General features: G+C 48.1%; 1 protein-coding gene across 1 annotated transcript in view; it reads right to left on the bottom strand.

Annotated features, from left to right (window-relative positions):
* The window catches only part of Uvrag (UV radiation resistance associated), a 210,849-nt gene that overhangs the window by 171,560 nt on the left and 16,296 nt on the right, over nt 1-22,993 (bottom strand). Inside the window, exons 2-5 of the mRNA XM_057756560.1 lie at nt 17,400-17,517; nt 10,178-10,212; nt 2,062-2,223; nt 1,257-1,331 (exon numbers count right to left, since the gene is read on the bottom strand). Coding sequence (XP_057612543.1) covers nt 1,257-1,331; nt 2,062-2,223; nt 10,178-10,212; nt 17,400-17,517 — 390 coding nt within the window. The remainder of the gene's footprint in view (nt 1-1,256; nt 1,332-2,061; nt 2,224-10,177; nt 10,213-17,399; nt 17,518-22,993) is intronic.

The following is a 22,993-nucleotide window of genomic DNA, read 5'->3' as shown; positions in this document are numbered from 1 at the left end:
CCTATTTAGCTTGGAACTCCTTTTGGATCTTCTTGCCTCTGCTTCCCACCATGCCTGACTGGAATTCAAATTCTTCTACCAAATCACACAGCTTTTTACTATGTCTAGCCTCCTGTCAAACAAACTGATGGCCTCGGAGACTCTCAACCTGTCACCACCGTGACATTTCACCCCCTCTGGGGAAGCAGCAGTTGTTGAAATTTTTTATTCAGTCCACTGAGAACTGATTATTTCAAAGACCATAACTTAAAATGTCACAATGATGTCTAAATTGTTTAAAATCTTTTTAGGTTTCCCCTCTACACACCCACAAACTGACGGCAGACTGTTCTTAGCGCAAAGGCTACATCAGAAGTAACAACAGTCTGGTTTGACTTGGGCGGTGGGGGGGGAGGGGTTGCTATTTGTTTTGTTTTTTGAAAAACCCTGTTTAGCTTGGGCTATCCTAGATCTGACTCTGCAGACCAGGCTGGCCTTTAGCTCCACCTACCTTGCCCCCTCCCCACCTCGAACTAGGACTACAGGCGTGTGTCACCACTGCCCAGCTCTGGTTTGATTGCTATTATACCTTACTGTGGTGGTTAACCTGCACTGCCAACTTGATTGGAACCTGCCTCCACCTCTCGAGTGCCGGGATTAAAGGTGTGTCATTATGACCAGTGTAACACGGTTTCTTAGGCTTACTGAGAACGATGAAGCATATACCTGAAGCACTTTAAGTAAACCATTCCATTTCTACAAAAGTCACCAATCTTGTTTTGGACGGAGAGCAGGAGTGGGGCTTGAGCCCAGGGCTCCCAGCGCGGTAGGTAAGCCCCACACTGCTGAGCAACACCCCCAGCCAACTAGCCTCCCCGGGAGGCCTTAAACTCACACTCAACCAGGGCAGGACCCAACCCTGTGACCCTCCTCCTGCTGCAGCCTTCTAAGTGGCCAGGATTACAAGCCTCTGACACCTTGTCCAGCTCACCACTCTTTCTTAATCCCCAAGGAATTAAGCAGAAGAAAAGAAAACAGTTAGCTTAGGTTTCCTTCAAGAGAACATAATCGGGATTTAGGGATGATTACTGGGAGGGGTTGCAGGTCAGACAAAGCAAGTTCTCGGTCGAAAAGGCTTTCGCCCTAAGTCCCCAAACAGGCTCACGGTGACACTTGAAACAAGCTTCTGTGTGCACAGACCTCCCCAGGAGATCATCTTCCCAGGTGCAAGGCACCTACACGAAGCAAAGCTCAGGCCATTGGGAGAATCCTCTTACCTTATGTTCAAACGGTGCACCGTAGTAGCCGTCGTTGAGCCCAAAAATGATTTCGTTTTGGTTGCGAGCATGAATCTAAGGAAGGAGGGAAACACACTAATTAGTTCTTATTGCAGAGGGCAGGGCAGGACAGCTGTAACTTCACCTGTTCCCATGCTGAAAAACAGACTGGCTAGACCTAAACAAAGGAGAGCAAAGAAACCAGCGCTTGAGCAGAGGTCAGGTGAGCTAAGAGTGGAGCAGAGGCCAGGTGAGAGACAGACAGTGGGGCAGGGGACAGGTGACAGACAGACAGTGGGGCAGGGGACAGGTGAGAGACAGACAGACAGTGGGGCAGGGGACAGGTGACAGACAGACAGTGGGGCAGGGGACAGGTGAGAGACAGACAGTGGGGCAGGGGACAGGTGACAGACAGACAGTGGGGCAGGGGACAGGTGAGAGTCAGGTTTTTGTAACTCAGATGTAACACTGTAAGTAACTTAAGTAGACACAGTACCACAAGCCTTGTTTTGTTGCTGGCCTGGTTCTGTTACCAGGCTCTGGCTAGACCACAGCTCCCTGTATAGACCAGGCAGAATGCCAGTTTGTGGCCTTCCTCCTGCCTGCTCCTCCTGAGTGCTGGGATTAGACACATGTCACCTTGCCTGGCAAGTAACTTTTTTTTCATTGCACAAATTTAATTACTTTTTTCTTTTCTATTAATATCCATTATAACTGAAAATGTAGAGAGAAGAGAGTCAATAGAAAAGTTATTGACAAGTTAATTTGTAGAGGACAACCCTTGAAAGCTCACTCTGAAACTTACCTGTTGACCCAAGTACTTCAGCCCATCCAAGTACACTTTCCACTCTATCAGCAGCTGGTAGGCGTCGTCCTTTCCACCCCAAATCTTCACCACAAAGCAAGACACAGATGTATCCAGGCGGTCTGGCATTATTCCAAAGTCAAGACTCCTCCACGTTGGATTCTGCAGATGGAAGTTAAGACACACTGTAGATGGGAGTTAAGACTCTAGCTTCTTTACAAGAGTTTTGATTAGATGGCATATCATTTTGTTTTTTAAAATCCATAAGGCCTGGAGAGGTGACTCAGTGGTTGAGAGCAATTCTGCTCTTCCAGGACCCAAGTCTGACACAGCACCTATGAGGCAACACACAACAGCCTGCAACTCTAATTCCAGGGCATCTGGCGCCCCCTTCTGGCCTCTGCCAGCACCAGACACACAAGTGCTATGCAGACATACTTGCAGACAAAACACCCATATACTCAAAAAACTAAAAGCTGGCAGGATAGGATGACTCAGTTGGTAAGAGCATTTGCCCCAAGCCCCCAGAGCCCACATGAAGAAGGACAAGAGTCAGCTCCTGCAAGCTGTCCTTTGGCTTCTGAACCTGGCGTGCTCAGACCCCTGCTCGCTGGCATATACAAAATAAAAGTTCGTTTTAAAGACAAAAGGTATCGTAGACAGATAACCCTGCAACTAAGTACAGAGACAATGGCACCTCCGGATTTATCGGCTCTTCGTTCTCACTGACATGGTTTCCTGTGAAACCGTCTCTCATTTATTCAACACAACGCATGACACCAACACAGTGTACAGGGACACACAACTGGTCAACATGCAAGGAATAAGAGTATGCGGAGCTCTCAGCTGGGACAACCGTAGGACAGCCCCTACCTCCAAGGACAACCGTAGGACAGCCCCTACCTCCAAGGACAACCGTAAGACAACCGTAGGACACCCCCTACCTCCAAGGACAACCGTAGGACAACCACCGTAGGACACCCCCTACCTCCAAGGACAACCGTAGGACAGCCCCTACCTCCAAGGACAACCGTAGGACAGCCCCTACCTCCAAGGACAACCGTAGGACAGCCCCTACCTCCAAGGACAACCGTAGGACAGCCCCTACCTCCAAGGACAACCGTAAGACAACCGTAGGACACCCCCTACCTCCAAGGACAACCGTAGGACAACCGTAGGACACCCCCTACCTCCAAGGACAACTGTAAGACAACCGTAGGACACCCCCTACCTCCAAGGACAACCGTAGGACAACCGTAGGACACCCCCTACCTCCAAGGACAACCGTAGGACAGCCCCTACCTCCAAGGACAACCGTAGGACACCCCCTACCTCCAAGGACAACCGTAGGACAGCCCCTACCTCCAAGGCTCAGGAATTGTCAAGGAAGAAGGGGGGGTGGATTGTAAGAGCCAAAGGTAGTGGACATCAGTACTGCCCAACATGTCAGGGCCGCTGCACAGGTGAACTCGCAGCGCTGGGACTACATGCACTAGACTGCACAGGATCAAGCTGGCCAAAATGCCAGCACAGATGGGGGGAGCGGGGAGATGCCAAGTTCCTCCCCCAGCTGAGGACAGGGAAGGAACTGGAGGAGAGGTAAAGAGGTGGGGCGGTCAAACTACGGTACGTGCACGCGTGAAACTCACAAACCATGAAAAGGGGGCAGATAGAAACAACGCCCACAGGACTCCAATTTAAATCTCCACTTAGAACAGCTGTTTCACTGGAGATACAGTCCAACAGCGCAGTGATTGCCTGGCAATGGCCCTGGGTTCAGTTCCCAGGGCCACATACACTGGAATTGTGGCAAGTCCAGTGACAGAATTGTGCTGAAGGTTACACAGCAGCGTGGAAGAGACAACCAACTCTAAGAAGCAGGGAAGACATTCACACTTGTGGGAGCTTTGAATGCACAAATAGAATCTGCAGAATAAAGTCGGGAATTCAAGGTAACGAGAACGTGATACACCAGGGCTCAAAGGTGTGAGGCAGCAGGTGTGGGCAGGGAATCACGAGCGACTGCCCAGGAGTGGCAGGCCCCGGCTGGAGAGACTCGGGGACACAAGGAAGGCCTGCAGGCCCGTGCTGCTGGTGAGGTGCCCAGGCTTCTCCTCACCGGGACGCACTCACTACCACCCTGCCTAAGTTTCATCAAGTCCTGCCAGGTGACAGTGTTTCGGGTTTTGTAACTGAAGACTCTGAGGCAGTGGACTGTGGGATTTCGCGGTGCAGCCCTAGTTATGCACCTCCTACCGCACGAGGCTTCGCTCTTAACTGACTGGGAGCTAAATGGCTACCCCTGCCAGTCCACCGCCTGTGGTCTGCTGACCGCTGACCGATGCTAACTGCAGCCCACACTTCTAGTATCGCCTCTGCAGAGCTCAGTGGTCGGCCAGTGATTGCTGAGACTTGTGTTCAAACGCCTCAAGCCAGTCAGCCCTGCCAACAGAATGGTGATTACAAAGAGACCACTGAGTGACGGGAGGGACAGCAGACTAAAGTAACCTTACAGATAAGCCAGGGAGGAGCTGGTCCTCGAGTTGCCTCAGCTCATCTAGAGCTTGAGACTCTGCAGGAGAGTTCTGGGATAACTCTAGTTCTGGAGCCTGAGACTATGCTCATGCTTCCCTCTGTTCCCCTCCCATACCCTCCCCTCTGCTCCCCCATCCTCCCCTCTGCTCCCCCATCCTCCCCTCTGCTCCCCATCCTCCCCTCTGCTCCCCTATCCTCCCCTCTGGTCCCCCATTCTCCCCTCTGGTCCCCTATCCTCCCCTCTGCTCCCCCATTCTCCCCTCTGCTCCCCTATCCTCCCCTCTAGTCCCCCATTCTCCCCTCTGCTCCCCCATCCTCCCCTCTGCTCCCCTCAGTCATTACCCTGACAACCACTATCAGCTGTGGTCCACGTACTCTGACCATTGCACCTGGTTTAATCTACACAGGCCACAGCACAAAGTAGGAAGAGCCGTGTGACAAACAAACTAGGGTGTCTCCTAGTTTATGTATTCTAGAAATATCAGAACTAAAAAAAGGACCTTTTAACCCGAGAGTCAAACACAGGTTTTGAAATGAGGAAGCAGAGGCCTCTGGGCAGAGCCCTTCTCGGTTAACACTTCTAGACCGCTAGACTTCAGGTCAAGCCCTTCTCCTGCAGGGGTGCTCCCAGTGCTTGCCCCCTAACTGCCAGCCCTACACAGACCCTCTGGAAAGCTGGGGAGTTTCTGCTACTGTTTCCCCCTCTTAGTGGCCTGGAGACACAGCCAGGATTCAAAGATTTGCTGAACAAACTAAACAATACATTACATTCCAGGTACTATGCTAAGGAGGTCCTCATCAGTTTGAGGCCCCCAAAAAAACAATCTACTACAGAGGAAGGCACAGGTTAGGGCTCCCTCATTTTCTTATCCGATGTGCACCGTGTTTTCTAAACAGGGAATAAGAACGACCCTGCTCACTCGCTTCTGGTAAAACTTTCACTGGGAAGGGGCAGGGTGAGCAGTGGTTCCCTAATGTCCATGTTCATGCTTCCTTGGGAACCTGGGGCCCAGCACACAGCACCAGGCCTCCTCAAAGGCTACGGTTTCTCCAGAGCGTTTCATGTCTCCTGCCATCCTAGTGCCAAGTCCCTACTAGCGATGTGAGCACACATTTCGACTCCTCTAACTCCAGAACCCGGGGTAAAGTAGGTAACAGGAGGAGAAGATGATGCCTGTCAGCCGTGGTCACAGCTGGAGGCCGGCCTCCATCTGAATCCTCCTGGTGTCTGCTGGGGAGTTCACAGTCGCGCCCTTTCTGAGACATAAGGACCTGCCTTGTCAGTCTAACCCTTCCTATTAGCCCTAAAAAATGTATGCCTGGTACCATTGTTACCACCTAGGGAGTTGCTGTGTCTGTGTGATATATAAACTGGGATGGGAAGAACAGCCAGGAACATCAAAAGGGGAACATCAAGGGAGCATAGAAGAATACGTGGGCCATGATAAAAAAGACTTACGTGAGTTAATTTATTTACCCCCTCAGATATCGTTAGCCAGTTTTCGCCTGCTATAGCGATTCTTCTGAATCCTGAGAGGCGTAAGGGGGTTAATGCCCCAACAAAAGCCTTGGTAACACACCAGAGAAACGCATTCTTCTTTTCAACAGAGATGAGCTTTAGATTCAGTGAATCGCGGCATGCACCAACAGTCTCACAAATATGTGGAACAAAGCAGAGCAGGCCACGTATGGGCTGAGCCACGTATGGGCTGAGCCATGTAGGGGCTGAGCTAGGCAGAGGTGCTCTTCTGTAGGAAGCCAGGAAAGGGGAGCTGTCCTCTTTGGGGTGTGTTAGTGACCGGAGGAGACACAGGAGGAAACAACTGTGTTCCTCTTCTTTTTGGTTTTTATTTGTGTGTGTATGTGGGGCCGGGTGTTGCTCTTTGTTTGAGACAGGGTGTTTCTGTGTACCCTTGACTGTAGATCAGGCTGACCTCTGCCTCCGGAGCGCTGGCATTAGCGTGCACCACCAGGCTCACTTCTTTGTTTGTTTGCATGTTTGTTTGTTTGTATAACAGTATCTCACCACTCTCACAGTCACCTTGAACTCAGAGACTTACTGGCATCAGCCTCCCAAGTGCCAGAATTAAAATTGGTGTACCACCACACCTGGCATAAAAGTAATGAAAAAAAAATTTTTTTTTTGGTTTTGTTTTATTTATAAGATTTTTAAATGGGAAAAAAAATCAACATCTTCTTTGCCTACTGTGATGTCAGTCCAAAGCCTGAAGGGCAGGAGCTGGCTTACACCGCCTGAAAAGGCAACCACATAACTCCCTACGAGACCACATCACAATAAACACATACATCATTCCAAATTCTCCCTACCCGTATGACAAGGTGCTAGAAAAAGCATGAAGTAACCACCTTCCCCCAAAGTGAAAATGGAGACTGAGCAGAGGCACCTGAGGGGCCAGGCTGCATGGTGGGGAGGGTTTGATACGGAGCATCCTCAAATGCAGCATCTAAACAAAGACTGTCAATCTTCCCAACAGCCCTTCCTCTGTATGAGGAATCTCCACGCTGGTACATGCAGACACAGACAGATACAGCCCTTCCTCTATAGGAGAAATTCCCACGCTGGTACATGCAGACACAGACAGATACAGCCCTTCCTCTGTATAAAGAATCCCCACACTGGTACATGCAGACACAGACAGATACAGCCCTTCCTCTGTACGAGGAATCCCCACGCTGGTACATGCAGACACAGACAGATACAGCCCTTCCTCTGTACGAGGAATCCCCACGCTGGTACATGAAGACACAGACAGATACAGCCTGCCACCCATTCACATTGCCTGGATCCAGACGATCTTTAAATGTTTACGAAACATACATACCAGCCCGATGGCCAGGTAAAGCAGACTGTTCAAGTAGTTACATCAGCTGACTTAATCAATCTCCACTAAATATCAGGATTTATAGTCTTAAGAGTTCACTACTTTTTATCAAAGTTTAAAAATCAAAAGTCATTTTCAGCTATGCGTAGTGGTGCATGCTTTTAATCCCAGCACTCCTGAGACAGAGGCAGGTCGATCTCTCTTAGTTTGAGGCCAGCCTGGTCTACAGAATGAGTTCCAAGACAGCGAGACCTACACAGAGAAATCCTGTCTCAAAACAAACGAACAAACACAAACAAAAAACCCAATTAACAAAAAAAAATCATTATGTATTACCAGCATGCATTTCTCTATCATTGTTTGATATCAAGATACACAGCCACAAGAAACTCAACTAAAAATGCATAAAAGCTGTACCAATTTCTTTAAAATCATGCACAAGATGTCTTACTAGAACTTATACTGACAGCGCAACTCAGGCTTCCTACCCAGCTCTGGGATGACATACCACGAGCAGCCTTGTTCTGTGCACTGAGATGGACCACACTGCAGCCTTGCTCTGTGCACTGAGATGGACCACACTGCAGCCTTCCTCTGTGCACTGAGATGGACCACACCGCAGCCTTGTTCTCTGCACTGAGATGGACCACACCGCAGCCTTCACTGCATCTTCTACCTGCCTTGCACTGTGACTGCATGTGCCAACCAGCTCAGTCTCCCGCCCACCCGTGCAGACCAGAGGAAGCTGGAAACCCCTGATGAAGGCGCAGTTTAACTCAGGGTCACACTTCTGACGTGAGCAACATACAGGCAGCTCAAGTGTTAATTTATTCAGCCACTGAATAAATTTATTCAGGTGACTTGGAATGGGTCCCTGGGGCCAGGAACTCATAAAGAGGCATTTATACAGCGCAGCTCCCTCCTCAACTGAAAACAACTCTAGTCACAAATCCAGTGATTGTTCTGGTAAGCTGGGCCTCGTGTTTTCTCTACAAACACATGCTCTAAGCTTTGTTTATGCAACAGCAAGGCTCACTGGTGAAAGTCATGCTGAGGGACAGGATGTGGGAGGCGTGGTTACAGCCTCGGACCTTCAGTTTTATGTGTCATGGACTGTGCAGCTAACATCGAGTTCCTGGCCTGTTTCCTCACTAAGGAACAGGAATACACCTAACTTTGACGCGTTGGCTTCAGTGAGAAATAATGCATAGAACACAGCTAACCCGCTCTGAGATCACAGACGGCAGGTCACAGTGACACCTCGTTATTAAGGAAACCCAAACGCCCATCAGTTCTGTGGATAAATCAACTCCAGGGCATCCAGCTGGCCTTTCCCACTCCTTCTTCAGCCGCTTCGGTCATTACCTACCCTGATGAGCTATCAGTCACAGTAAGGACGCAGCCTCCACTTGAACCAAAAATCAGTAACAACAGAAATACTAATAACTTGGGGGAGGGGTGTCTAGCTGAAGCCAAAGGTAATTAAAGCAGAATTGCCACCCTTAGCTGTTATCGGCTGAAGGAATGTGACAAAGAAACCTGATTCTGATGTATAACCTGGAGACACATTCCTATCCCTCCCCTGTCCGTCTTCCTCCCCCTCCCTCCTGCCCCTCCCTCCCACCTCCACTGTTTGTTTCCTTTGTTTGTTTGAGGGAAACAGGGATGGGGGAGGATGAGAGCAAGGGAGAATGAGAATCAATGAAGTCCTAACGTATTTAACCACCAGGTGGCGGTCTTCAAGCACACCTTTACAAGCAGCACTAACTGTTGGCGCTAAATAGTCTAAGTTTAGAATAGCTGCCTCAATAGCAAAAGAAAAAAATTCTGGTATAGGATTTCTATCAACATTTGAATTTTTAAAACTATCAAGTGTTCACAATAACGTAATCAGAATTCTCATAAAAATGTAGTGAGTATAAATGAAACCACAATATTGTAAAGGCAGCTAGAAGCTTTAGTCAATTGTGAGCAAGTTCACAGGCCTGCACACTGACACAGACTCCAGAGAAAGAAATGCACGCTCCACTAGAGGTGCCCAGAACACTTACAGGACCAAACTAGAAGCCAAATATGGTCACCAACAGGGGGAAAAATGGATTACCTATTACATTCATTCAGTAGAATACACACAAACAAATCAAATTCAGCACACAGGGTCAGCCAATCGGGGCAACCAAGTTGGCAGATGAACTCCAGTCATTAGGGCTTTTACTACAATATTTCATTCATATGAAATTCAAAAACAGGTAAAAATATCAAGACTACTGTGCATACACACACACACACTTTAAACTGAAACCTTTCCAAACAGAAAAGGTGGGACGCTTGGTTCTTGGTTGTTTTGCTTTTGTTTTTTGGTGACAGGTTCTCATGGTCCCGCCCCTTCCTCCCACACCCTGGGATTACGGGCAGGTGCACCACGCCCAGGCAGGCCCTTCAGCTGTCTCACAGAACAAAACTTTTATCCCCAAGAAATAAGGTCCTATATACAAAGCCATGAGGTATTTTTGAATTTTGCCAAAATAAATACAGAATCAAAAATAGTCAGGCCCTTTATAAGTGGAAATGATACAATTAAAGTTTTCAACATTACAGTAGAATTCAGCAACGACTGCACAACTGAGCAGATCCACCCGTGTGCCGTAACATGGGAACTGGGTCTCAGCTTACAGCGCCCCCACTTCCTGAAACGGGTACAGGCTGTGTCACACGCACCTGTCAGAAAGCAAACTTACCAAGGAATTCTTAATCACTTCACTTCTATAAAATTCTGAAAAAAAAAGAAGAAAAGGAACAATAAGTGATAATGAAAGAAAAGAGGTCATTAAACCCTGCAGAACTCTGAAAATGCATTCTAGTACAGCAGCTGAAGCACCTTGAGGGGATCTAACCCTCTATTCTTTTTTTTTTTAAGTTTTGTTTTGTTTTTTGGCTTTTTGAGATAGGGTTTCTCTGTGTAACCCTGACTGTCCTGGAATTTGCTTTATAAACCAGGCTGGCCTTGAACTCAGAGACCCTCCCTCTGACTCACCAGTTCTGGGATTAAAGGTGTGTGCTGCCACCACCCGGTGGTATTTTTTTGTTTGTTTTTTTGGTGGGGGAGGTTGGAGGGCTCTCTATTATCTTTATCAATAAAGATAAAAATAGGAACAAAGATTAAATGGAAGTGAAAACATTGGTGAAGCAGATTACAAATTTTTCAGATTTTTCCATAATTCAGCACATTCTTATTTAAACTCTTAAAAATTCAAATTTTCTTCCATGTCTTTCCACATGTACACAGTAAGTAGGTGCATACATGTGTCTCGTCATGTGGGGGTCTGAGGCTGAGGTCATGAGTATCTGCTGTTCTCTTTGAGGCAGGACGACATCTCAAGCTCCAAGCCCCTTCACACAGCTAGTGTGGCCCGCCAGCTTGCCCTGGAAATTCCACCTCTGCCTTCTGAGGCTGGATTATGAGGTAGATGGCCACACTCACCCGGATCCACAGGGGTCACAGGGATTCAAATTCCAGTTCCCGCCCACCTGTGCAGCAAGTACTTGGGCTGCTGAGCCATCTCTCCAGCCCCCTCCTCAAGCATCTGTCTCTGCGCAGACGGAGCCAGAAACCCAGCAACCCGAGCTTGACTGTCTCTAACGCTCCATCGCTTCGACTTCCTCAGGTCCAGTCTGTTTAGAGAACTACAGTTCTTCTCTGAGCACTACAATTTCATGATTCCACAAACCTTCATCCATATCAGTAAATGTAACAAAACCCAAAAGCAAAATAAAAATAGCTGGAGGTTCTGACGGGCATTCCCAACAACCTCCAGCAGTCCACAGCCACCTGGCAGAGTCGCCTCCTGCCACTGCCAGGGCACAGCCGGACTCCTGGGCTCCCTGCTGTCGCACTCCACTGGGACGTGACACACGGACAAACGCTCGTTTCTGCTAACTGAAATGTATGCCTTGCACCTCCTACTTGTAACTGGAGGCCAGTAATAACGGTGTCTGTATCCAACAACCACCATCTCCTTGTCCCTGGCACAGCGGCAAACACTGGACAGATTTTGCTTTTATGAATGAACAATGACATGCCCAGGTGCTCACGTGAAGGGTGCTTCGGGGGACAGAAAAGTGAACCTCTTCCAGCAGGCTCTTGTTGTTAAGGCAGTTCTTTCTTTCTTTTTGCTTTTGTTTTGTTTTTTAATATTTTATTTATTTATTTATTGTGTATACAGTGTTCTGTCTGTGTGTATGCCTGCAGGCCAGAAGAGGGCACCAGATCCCATTACAGATGGTTGTGAGCCACCATGTGGTTGCTGGGAATTGAACTCAGGACCTTTGGAAGAGCAGGCAATGCTCTTAACCACTGAGCCATCTCTCCAGCCCCTTTGCTTTTGTTTTTGTTTTGTTTTGGGTGGTTTTTAGAGGACAGGGTTTGTAATATCAATCATTGTCTCATTGCACCCAGGAGATAACAGGGTTGTTATAACACGCAAATAAAATACCAGATTAAAAATGCCTTGAGTCAGAATAAACTTCCACTCATTTTATTCTTTCCATTGAATAAAGACATATGCCAAGGAAATCCTCAAAGGGTCCTATGACCACATGAGCCACTGAAATCAAGAGCTTTTCCAGATAACCATACCTAAAGGACCAGACAGCCATGCCCACACCTAAAGGACCAGCAATGAAGAGACTGGCAAACCCAGGGCTCGAGGCGCATGCTGGCTGTTATGCCACATTCCTTTGTTCAATAAAAGTTTCAAGTGCCTCAACCTCACGTATAACAGAAGAAATACAAGTTTAACCCACACTGCAAAACTATTTCCACCTCCCAGACGGCAGACTCAATAGCTCACAGTCTATTGATAAGGTTGTAGGGGGAAAGACACACAAAACAATTCCCACCAAGTACAATTTCGCAATACCTGCCAAAACAACAACAACAACAACAAAAAACCCTTCTCCATGTCCCAAGAACACTCCCTAGAATTTACCCGAAAGGCTAACACCGAAGAGTGTACTTGTAAAGTTAGCAGATGCAGCGTTATGTACAAGAGACTGGAACGTCCAGTCCATCACAGACATCCTCTAGGCCACGCTGAGTGAGCACCGCTAAAAGCACAGACTCAGACACACTTGGTATCTGTGCAAGGAACCTGCTGGGAATGGAGTAAGGAGGTCTTACAAGCAGGAAACAGATCACAACAGTCACCAGGGCAGACTGGAAAGGAGGATGACGGATGTAGTGAAATCTGAACCAGACTATATTACCTACCCCCAAAAATCTAAGTTGAAAACAAATGGGGGAAGGGGAGGAGGGCTGTGCCCAGCATCCTTCAGAGTATTAGAGACAGAGCGGTTAAAGTGATCTAAAAATGTGTCTCTGTGGCACTTATGTCTACAGGAAGGAGAAACATTAACTAAACATACCAATGTCAGGTGATCTTAAATAACTATGGGGAAGAATTAAGGGGACCAGTCAGAATGTGTACAAGGGTCAGTCGGCAATGAAGGAGAGTGTGTGGAGCAAAGGCCAACAGGAATGTGGAAGGGCTTGTCAGGGAGGCACCTGGAGGAGGGTGTTCAGGCCAAAGTGCAAAATGTTCCTTACAGGGACGGAAAGGACAGAGACTGTCAGTGTGGCTGGAACAAAGAGAGCAGAAGGAGGACCAGACCTTCAGGGATAGACCCTCACGAGCAGTAGTGAGTTCTGAGGATCTTGGCCTTTTCAGAATGAGCTAAGAAACCACGAGAGCACTTTTTCCTCTTTTTGGTTTTTTTGAGACAGGGTTTCCCTGTATAGGCCTGGCTGTCCTGGAACTCACTCTGTAGGCCAGGCTGGACTCAGAGATCCGCCTGCCTCTGCCTCCCGCGTACTGGGATTAAAGGCGTGTGCCACGGCCCAGCCCCATGAGGGCATTTTTTGGAAATGGATCACATGATCTTCCTTTTGAACTGTGTCTGGGCTGAAGCTGGGCTGGGAGGGAGGGCATGGGCAGAGGTCATCAGGAGAGTACTTCTGCCACTCAGGCAAGGAAGGACGGTGATACAGGGACAAAAAGGTCCCCAGGAAAGCATCTGCTGAAAAGTGGATGTGGCGATTGAGAGGAAGAAGACAACCCAGGAGGACTCCTGGGTTTTAGCCCAGGGAAGGGAGTGGTCATTTTCTCAGAGAAAAACAAAGGTCAGTAGGCCAGCACATCTGAGACTCCATCTTGAAAACACCAGATTGAAGTCACCTACTGACTCCAAAGGGGACATAGCAGGCAGTTGGATGAAGGATATGACCTCAGAGGAAAGGTCATCAGAGGATGGAGCTGGAGTGAGCTCGCAGGAACTACACAGAGCTCTACCCTGATATAACCATGTGAGCTGGTATTCCAGAGAGGAAGGGCACTTAACACTTCACAGGTGAGAAAACAATGGTGGTGGAAACCAATGAGAGGGGCTGGAGAGGTGGCGCAGCCGCTAAGAGCACGCACCGCTGCTGCAGGAGTGGAGCTCAGCTCCAGCACCAATCGGGTTACTTACAACACTTCAGCTCCAAGAGATCTGACACCTTCTTCCAGCCTCTCAGACACCGATACTACCAGGTACACATCCCCAGACAGACACACAGACAATATACACAATTTTAAGATAATGAATCTTTAAAGACAAACAAACAAACCCTCTCACTGGGTATGGTGGCTCATACCTGCACTCAAAACACTTGTGAGGCCGGGCGGTGTGGCGCACGCCTTTAATCCCAGCACTCGGGAGGCAGAGGCAGGCGGATCTCTGGGAGTTTGAGGTCAGCCTGGTCTACAAGAGCTAGTTCCAGGCCAGGCTCCAAAGCTACAGAGAAACCCTGTCTCGAAAAACCAAAAAAAAAAAAAAAAAAACACTTGTGAGTCCAAGGCAGAACTACCGGGAATTTGAGGGACACCTTGGGTTCACAGTAAGTTCTAGGTCAGCCTGTGCTACAGAGAGAGAGAGACCTTGTCTCAAAAGTAAAATAAAATAAAATTACAAATATGAAACTTCCAAGTTAAGAGGGAGCAGGATTAGAACTGAGGCTTTGTTCTGAACGTACGTTATCTTCTCAGGATCTACTATGAATTCAGGCGAGATAAAGAGCAGTCGAGAAAGGGGATGAAACAGACAATGCAGGTGGCTTAGGAAGAAGAGCCAGTTGGTCGTTTCTCATGGTTATTCTGCACCAAAGGCCGAATAAGGACCATGAACTATTGATGACTGTCATGACAGATCCAACCAGATAAGGTAACATTAGCTAGAATTACTAGAAAGTCCACCCCCCCAGTTCCTACGATGAGAGTCACAAAAGCCCAGAAAACTCGGCTACAGTTCATTTCTTCATGACCAGCTGAAGCAGAAAGATGTCTCAGAAGCCGTCAGTAGCTCACAGGAGGAAATAGGGACCACCCAAGGGGTTTCTGAGGCAGTGGAAGGCTCCCATTGCAGACTGGGGCCTTGTACTGGTACTGCCATCCCGTTTGTAGCGATGATCTTTTCATTGGTAACCTAGGAGAGCCTAAGGACTTTCAAAAGACTGTAGTCACCGGGTCAGGGGTGGCAGTAGACACCTTTAATCCCAGCACTTGAGAGGCAGAAGCAGGCAGATCTCTGTGAGTTCAGGGCCAGCTTGATGAATGCAGTGAGCTCTAAGTCAGCCAGGAGCTGGAGGGACGGAGAGAGAGAGAGAGCGAGAGAGCGAGAGAGTAATCGGAGCCAGAAGAGACAAAAGACAAAAGAGCAAACACAGTCATTTTGTACATCATGTACTCAGTACTGCTCTTGGCCTATCAAACATTAGCGGATAGGTCTTGAAAATCAAGACTAAAACAGAGCCATAAGGCATCACACTGTCTCTCAGGAACTTACTAGAAATCTGACAGCAAAATCCATAACACGGGCAACCTCGAAAGTGCAGTGTTTACTACTTCTGCCGCCACTGGTGCAGGATCACAGTCACCAGTCAGTCCCGTGGCTGCTCTGTTTACAAACCAGTATAACAAGCCGGGCGGTGGTGGCGCACGCCTTTAATCCCAGCACTCGGGAGGCAGAGGCAGGCGGATCTCTGTGAGTTCAAGACCAGCCTGGTCTACAGAGCTAGTTCCAGGACAGGCTCCAAAGCCACAGAGAAACCCTGTCTCGAAAAAACAAAAACAAAAACAAAAAAAAAAAAACAAACCAGTATAACACTGCAATTCCAACAATAATGGCCCCCATTTTCTAAATCCCCAGAACGCACTAAGTACATTCATTATTGGCATCACAGTTGACCCTAGAGCCAGGACACAGACGTTCTAAGGTATCCGAAGTGCCCTCATCTGGCTTCCAAAGTAGTGCACAGAAAGCCATGCAGGGAAAACGCACAGGCAAGTAAAATAAAAATGAGTCTTTAAAAAAAGGAAAAAGATGACCAAGGACTGATTATATAGACACTCATCAAAAACTAAAAGTACTTGCCAGGTGGTGGTGACGCATGCCTTTAGTCCCAGCACTTGGGAAGAAGAGGCGGGTGGATCTCTGAGTTCGTGGCCTGCCTGGTCTACAGAGTGAATTCCAGGATGGATAAGGCTACATAGAGAAACCAGGACTCAGCGGGGAAAATATTCAACTGGGCCTGGTAGCACAGGCCTACGATTCCAGTCACTCGGAGACCAAAGCAAGAGAAGCAGAAGCTCAAACCCTGATTAGGTATGAAGCAAATTCAAGGGCAGCCTACACAACCTAGAAAGACCCTGTCCCAACATCAGCAGTGATGAGCGGGCACAGAGCGCACAGAACAGGAGCTAAGCACTGTATTCTGGTCCCAGTACCACACATGGGAGTTAAAATGCTCCAGCGCAGTCACATAGTGCAGTAAAGAACCAAAGGTATTAAGGTCTACGAAAAATGCTTTTCCCTAACTGCTGCCCTCTGCTTTCTGGGTACACAGGGAGACTGCATTTCCACTTCCCTCTTCACCTAAAAAGTATAATCCAACTGGTCCGTGGCCAGCATAAATGTGATGTATACATGTGAGTATAGCAACCATTTGCACTTCAAATCTCTCTCAAATAATCCTTCTCTTTCTTGTCTGCCAGAGACCACATAGACAGGAGCGTGGCATTGAGACCAAGAGAGCTAGGTCGGTACCAAGGCAGGGGTTGGCGAAAACTCATAAAGAGAACCCATTTAGCATGCCAAGTTCACCACAGTAACTACGGTAAGCCCCGAGGTCCGTGGTATTCGTCATGACAACAGTAATCGTTCAGGTTAACAGCCACTTTAAGATATGCAATGGTTAGGATGAAAAATAAGAATACAGGCTGGCTGTAGTGGCACCTGTGGGGAAGAGCACTGGCTGCTCTTGCAGAGGACCAGGTTCGATTCCCAGCACCCACACTGTGGTTTACAATCATCTGTAACTCCAGTTCCAGGGATCCGATACCATCTTCTCACCTCAAAGGGCACCAAACATACATGTGGAATGCATACATACATGCAGGTCAAATGCTCACACATAAAATAAAATCAATAAACCTAATTTTAAAAACTGAATTGGAAGAAACCGAGCCATTCTGAAAATGACTCCATATACATAAATCTCAGTATAAGAAGATACCAACTTGGTTACATAAACTTGGTCCCTGGAAAGGGCCATATTTTAAAGAAATATAAAATCAGTATGAGATAATGGACTCCCATCATTTGTTTTAAATGCTAAGGACTACAATAGCAACATTCATAAAGGGGAAACAAACTTACCTAGCAACCAGAATAGTAACAGTAACATTAGAAAGGGGAGACAAACTTACCAACTGACAGTCTAGTCCCAGAGAACTGCCCACAGGCCATGTCTCTCTCTAACAGACATCACCTACTTGAGATGTTTTCATAAAGCATAGCTGGAGAGAGAGAGGCACTACAAACCACTCCTGTTACAACAGAGCAATGTGGCGACCACCAAGTCCTTACCTTTACAAATCTTCTCATTATTACACAGATGTAGGGTGAAGTAGGTATCGAGGAGCTGGTGGCCATTTTTGTTGACGATATTCCGAGCAGCAATGTTCCGGAGATGCCGAAGACGCCGCTAAAACAGAACCACAGTGAAGAGGCATTCAGCTTTGCAGTGCTCTACACTTTGAAAGCATCCATAAATAAGTAAGTAAGTAAATAAATAAATAAACAAGTAAATGGCACGGGACAGGTCGCCCCAGGCACTGCTTGCATACATAACCCGTCTCTTATTGTGCCTCATCGTGTCCTCCGCCGTACAGGAAGCATACCTTCTCTTCTCACTTAGCGGGCAGTCACAAGCACGGAATGGAAATAGACATGAAATAATTTAGTTCTGTGTGCAACGGGGACCAAAGATCAATGGTGTCTTCCTCAGCCACTTCTTCACCTGATCTCTCCCTGAACCTGGGGCTCACTGATTCAGCCTGATGGACTGGTTGGCGAGCTCTGGGGATCTGTCTGTCTCCACCTCTCCAGAGCTGGACCACAGGAGCATAACCACCACAGGGGCATTCCACCGTACCTAGCTTTCTGTATGGCTGCTGGGAACCTAGACCCAGGACCTCATGCTAGGGTAGCAAGAGCTTTACCAACTGGAAAGGCACACAAACTATGTAAGTGAAATCCATCTGCAGGAGTTCATATCCTTGGAACATAAACTAAACGGAGACTTGGTTTTTCCCCACGGGCTTCAGGTAGTCATGACAAGCATATGCCCCTGTCGCTCAGCCTAGATGCCAGATCACTTGTACAACTACAAGAAGCCAGAAGAAGAAGAAGAAAATCTAAAGCAGTAACTCGCTGGTTGTTCCAGTCAACAGCCCCCTAGATAGCAGCCAGGCAGTTTCTATTTGCTAATCAAGGCTGATGTCCTTCAGTGTCACTAAACAAGATGCCTGAATTATGTGGAGTCCCATGTCGGGAACACAAAAGCTCTGCAAGCAGAACTCTGGTTTGTAAACTACAGAAGACAAGCTGAAGAGCTAGCCCGATCACAGCATACTGGCAGAGCCAGGCACGGGGCACACACCTGCAATCCCAGCACTTGGGAGACAAGAGACAGGATCACCCCGTGTCCAATCTAGACTACTAGCCAGGGCTACATCTGAAGACAGTTTCTCAAAAGAAAAGAAAAACAATGCCCGTGCTGAAGCCTGGGCGTATCATGTTTGCCCTTCAGAGCGAGTTCTCTTAGAGACTTAACAGAGACCAGCATGATGGCCCAGTGGATAGAGCGCTTGTTGAACAAGTCTGACAGCCTGAGACCAGTGCCCAGGACTCACATGAAGGGAGGAGGGAACAAACTCCACAAAGCGGTCCCCCGACCCTGACGTGCCCACACACATCAGACACACACACACACACATCAGACACACACACACACATCAGACACACACATACACGCACACACATCAGACACACACACACGCACATCAGACACACACACCAAACACACACACACCAGACACACACAATAATGAATTAATGTTTAATAGGCACCTAGCATTCAGTGTTAAATGCGCTTCACACCTCCCTTCCGGCTGACAGCCCATTCTCCTAAGGAACATCCATGTTCAGCTATGCAGGAAATCAGCTGAGAGGACCTAGAACTTTTGTCCATTCCCACGCCAGCCAAGTGTTTTTCTCCCTGTGTACAGTCTACAGTTCCTCGAGAAAGAAGACCCTTGTCTAGCAAGCCTCCCTATACTTAAGTATGAAAAACTCCAAATGTGTTTATGAATGTCTCCAGGGCTCATGCTTACCAGCAGCCTGACGTCCTTTCCTTTCATGCCCTAGAGTACAGCCCACTCCCTGCTACCTGTTTCATTAACTCCTTCACTCAAAGCTTTTAAATGGGAGGTAGTGGAATGGCTCAGTGGGTAGAGGAGCTTGCCACCACGTCCGATGACCTGAGTTCAATCCCAGGAACCTGCATGATGAGAAGAGAGAACCAACCATCTAAAGTTCTCTTCTGACTTCTGCAGATGTGTGCATATTAGTGCATGCGCGTGCATAACACATCTTCTGTAGCAACAATCACATGACATTTGCTGCATGGCTGCCAATGAAAAACACTGCCCAAACTTCACAATAAAGTGTATACACTCCATCATTGTCTGTGAAGCTTCTGCAGTCTGACCTCTTCCAGGACCAGCCAGAAGACATGCAGGGGGCTGGGGATGTAGTTCAGGGACAGAGTGCTTGTCTGGCGTGTCTCGTTCAATTCCCAGCACTCAAAGGATAAATAGTCGGGGCTGGAGGGGATGACTCAGCCTACTCCTCTGGCCCTGAAGCTCAGAAGGGTAAGGACTGGAGATCTGGCTGCCGCTCTGCATCACAGGGCAGCCGGAGAAGGAAGGGAGGGACAGAAGAATCCAGACTGAGATTCAGTTCCACAGCACATTGGCTCTGGAATGATCTTATCAACAAGAAGCAATTACAACCCTATGAATTCACAGTAATTTCATCCCTATGAGTCAGGCAAAGACCACAGGTTTGGAAAGGGCTTAGTACGATAACTGTTAACTAATTTATCGAGGGCTGGGCCCGTAGCTCGGTGGTACAGCACCTACTGGCCTAACACATCCACTCCCAACACAAGGTCCACAATTACATCTCCAACTCTGCAGACAAAAAGACAGTTTGTCTTTTAATCCCACAGTGTACTTAGTAGCAAAGTACAAAGAAATAATTTGATTTTGTTTGGTTTGGTCTGGTCTGGTTTTGAGCCGAGGTTATGTTGAACAGGTAGGTCTCCAACCCCAGGGGGCTCGGGAGATTCTCCTGCTTCAGTCGCAGCTCTGAGACGGCAGTCGCAAGCCACCACCAAGCCAGCTCTGAGAAACGCTTTTCCACACCCCCATTTCTGTTGGGCAAGCACCAGCACAGCACACAGGGCTTTACAGTCAGTCAGGTCACACCTTAGACTTACAGAAACCCAGAGCCACTTCAGTAGCGACAGAACTCAACTGGGCTCCTCTGTCCCTCCCCTGCGCCATCTTTCCCTTCCTGGTCCTGGGGTGTTCTGGCTTCTCAGGTGTAACGGGGCCCAAAGGAACTGAGGCATCACCATCGTGTGCCTCATCACTGACGGAGACTCACCCAGGGAGGCTGAGAACCAACCCCTTTCCTGCACTCTTGTAAAAGTCAAAGGACTGCGGGTCTTAGATATAATTACTCACAAATCCATCCCATGGGCCATTTCGATGGCTTGCATTATGGTTTGGAAATGAAGTGCCACCAAAGAGATACATGTAGTTAGTGAAGGCTTGGTCCCCAGCTAGTGCTGTATTCTAAGTGTTCTGGGGACTTTAGGAGGTACAGCCTGGAAGTACGCCACATCCTCGGGGTGTTTTATCCCTGTATCCGTCCAGTCTGTCACGAGGTGAACAGCTTCTGCCGCACACCGCTGCAGCCATAAGCATGGTCAGCCGTGGGTGCAATGGCGTCGAGAACTGTGGACTAAAACTTCTGAGTCCAATGCATCTTCCCTCCCTCTCGGTCTCCTGTCAGGCTGGACACAGTGGCCAGAGTCTAAGTGGGGACAAGCAGGAGTTTGAGGCCAGCCCTGTACCAGAAGGAGCAGGAGGAAGAAGGACAGAGGACAATTAGAATGTCCCACTAGATACTGTATCACAGCAACAAAATGTCTAACACGGTTCTCAAGTCATCACTGAGCTATTTCCAGAACAAACTTAAATCCAATGTGTTTAGTTTACAAGAGCCAGTACAGACCAACAGTACACACCACAATCGCTAATGCAAGGCCCAGCAAAGGGGAGGCAAAGGCTACGAAAAGGCAGGCCGTGGGAAAAGAAATAAGCCGTCAATGAACACACAAACAAAATGCACAATTATGACCATCATTAAACATATGAAAACCAAATGCTCCCCAAGGTGGCAGACTAGTTTCCAAACGTAGCTCTTGGGTGCACCGTGGCCATGCTCTCCTGAATACAGTGTGACGTTGCTACACCACAATGAAGAAGCATACCGTGTGTTCCCAGCAGCCGTCACGCGTGGCAGGTCTGTCACTGTGGCCCAAAGGATGCTCCATGATATGATGGCATGAAATCATAAACAGAGTATGGCCTCCCCCCTCAGCTTGGGATACTCGTCCTAGGAATCCCATGACCGCACAGCACAGGGGACAAGCAGCTGCATAGAGGGAACCTCACTGCGTTCTCAGCCCCAGCTGATCCCAGGAGGCAGCCAGACCCACAGCCTCTGACCCTCCAAAAGTGACGCCCAGCAGACACAAGTTGTTTTCACAAAGCCCTGGCCAGACTGCCGATTTAGCAGCAAAATCAATGGTTGAAGCCACTAATTTCTTTGGGTGTCACACAGCAGTGGGTGACTAGAGAGCTCTGGCTGAGCCGGCCTTTCAGCCTCTGTCAGGGTCAACACAAGTAAGATTAGCAGCAAGGACTGCTTAGTGATCACCAAAATTTTCCAGTACTGTTTAAAAAGCAAAAATTCAATAAACATGCTCAAATGGTAATATATCCATAACAGAAAACATATTACCATTTTAAAAAGGTCACTTAAGTATGGGTATGAAATGCCAAGGGGGGAAAATGTTAACTATTCATAGAAAGGAATACAATTATATTCCCTGAGTACCAGAGATCAGGGGTCTGAAGACTTAAAAGGGTCTCGGCGTGACTTCTAAGCTTTCCGGGCACGTCGGCCGCTGAAGGTTTCTTTCCAGCCTGCTCACAGCCCTTTAAGGACATAAATGCCAATCTCAGCTCGTGGACTGATAGAAAAGCCACCGCGGGCGTGCTGGCTGCTAGCACAGACCTTATGAGGTTTCTCCACAGTGTCTGCATTAGAAATGCCTTCTCATTCTCTGTCCGCATTCAGCACTCCCAGCTGCATTGCCTTCTTGGTTCAGGCGTTTATTCTCCACCTGGAACCATGCTCACTGGCAGGTAAGGCAAGGGCTAAGACCCAGGTATGCTCAGGTAAAGTTGGGTTCCTGTTCGTTCGTTTTAACTTTATGGAAGAAAATGAAACTTTGAATAAAATTTGTTTCTTACATTTCCAAAGAAGGCAAAGACACTCAATCACTGAGGCAGGATGTGAGCTATCAAGTCAGACCCTTCATTCAAAACCAGGGAAGCCCCTTGGGCACTGCGGCAATTTCCACCTGAGTCCCACCTGAAGGACCCCTGGGGAAATTCTGAGAGGTGAATGCTTTAGAGACCTCCAGCCCTAAGCAAGCAGTGCCAAGAGTCAGTCTCACAGACTTAACCCAACTACATATCGGCCATGAAACACAAGCCAGTTCCGCTGGTGCCTGAGCACTTTCACTGGCACAGATGGATCACACAGCTTCTCAACTAGAAACTTTAACCTTAACTCTGCTTTCAAATCAGCCCGAGAATTAGTTTGATGACGTCATTTTCTGAGCACTGATAAATCGTGAAACAGGCTTCGCCACGGCTAAGCCTCTGAAGGTCGGGTGTTTCTGTGCTTTCTTACTCCTCAAACCTGCCTTTCTCTTCCATTTGCCCTCCTCTGGAATAAAGTTGTACATGCAGACA

Source organism: Chionomys nivalis, chromosome 23 (assembly GCF_950005125.1).
Source record: "Chionomys nivalis chromosome 23, mChiNiv1.1, whole genome shotgun sequence".
NCBI lineage: Eukaryota > Metazoa > Chordata > Mammalia > Rodentia > Cricetidae > Chionomys > Chionomys nivalis.
The sequence above is the reverse complement of the archived record's forward strand: the minus strand, read 5'-3'. Positions and strand labels throughout refer to the sequence as shown.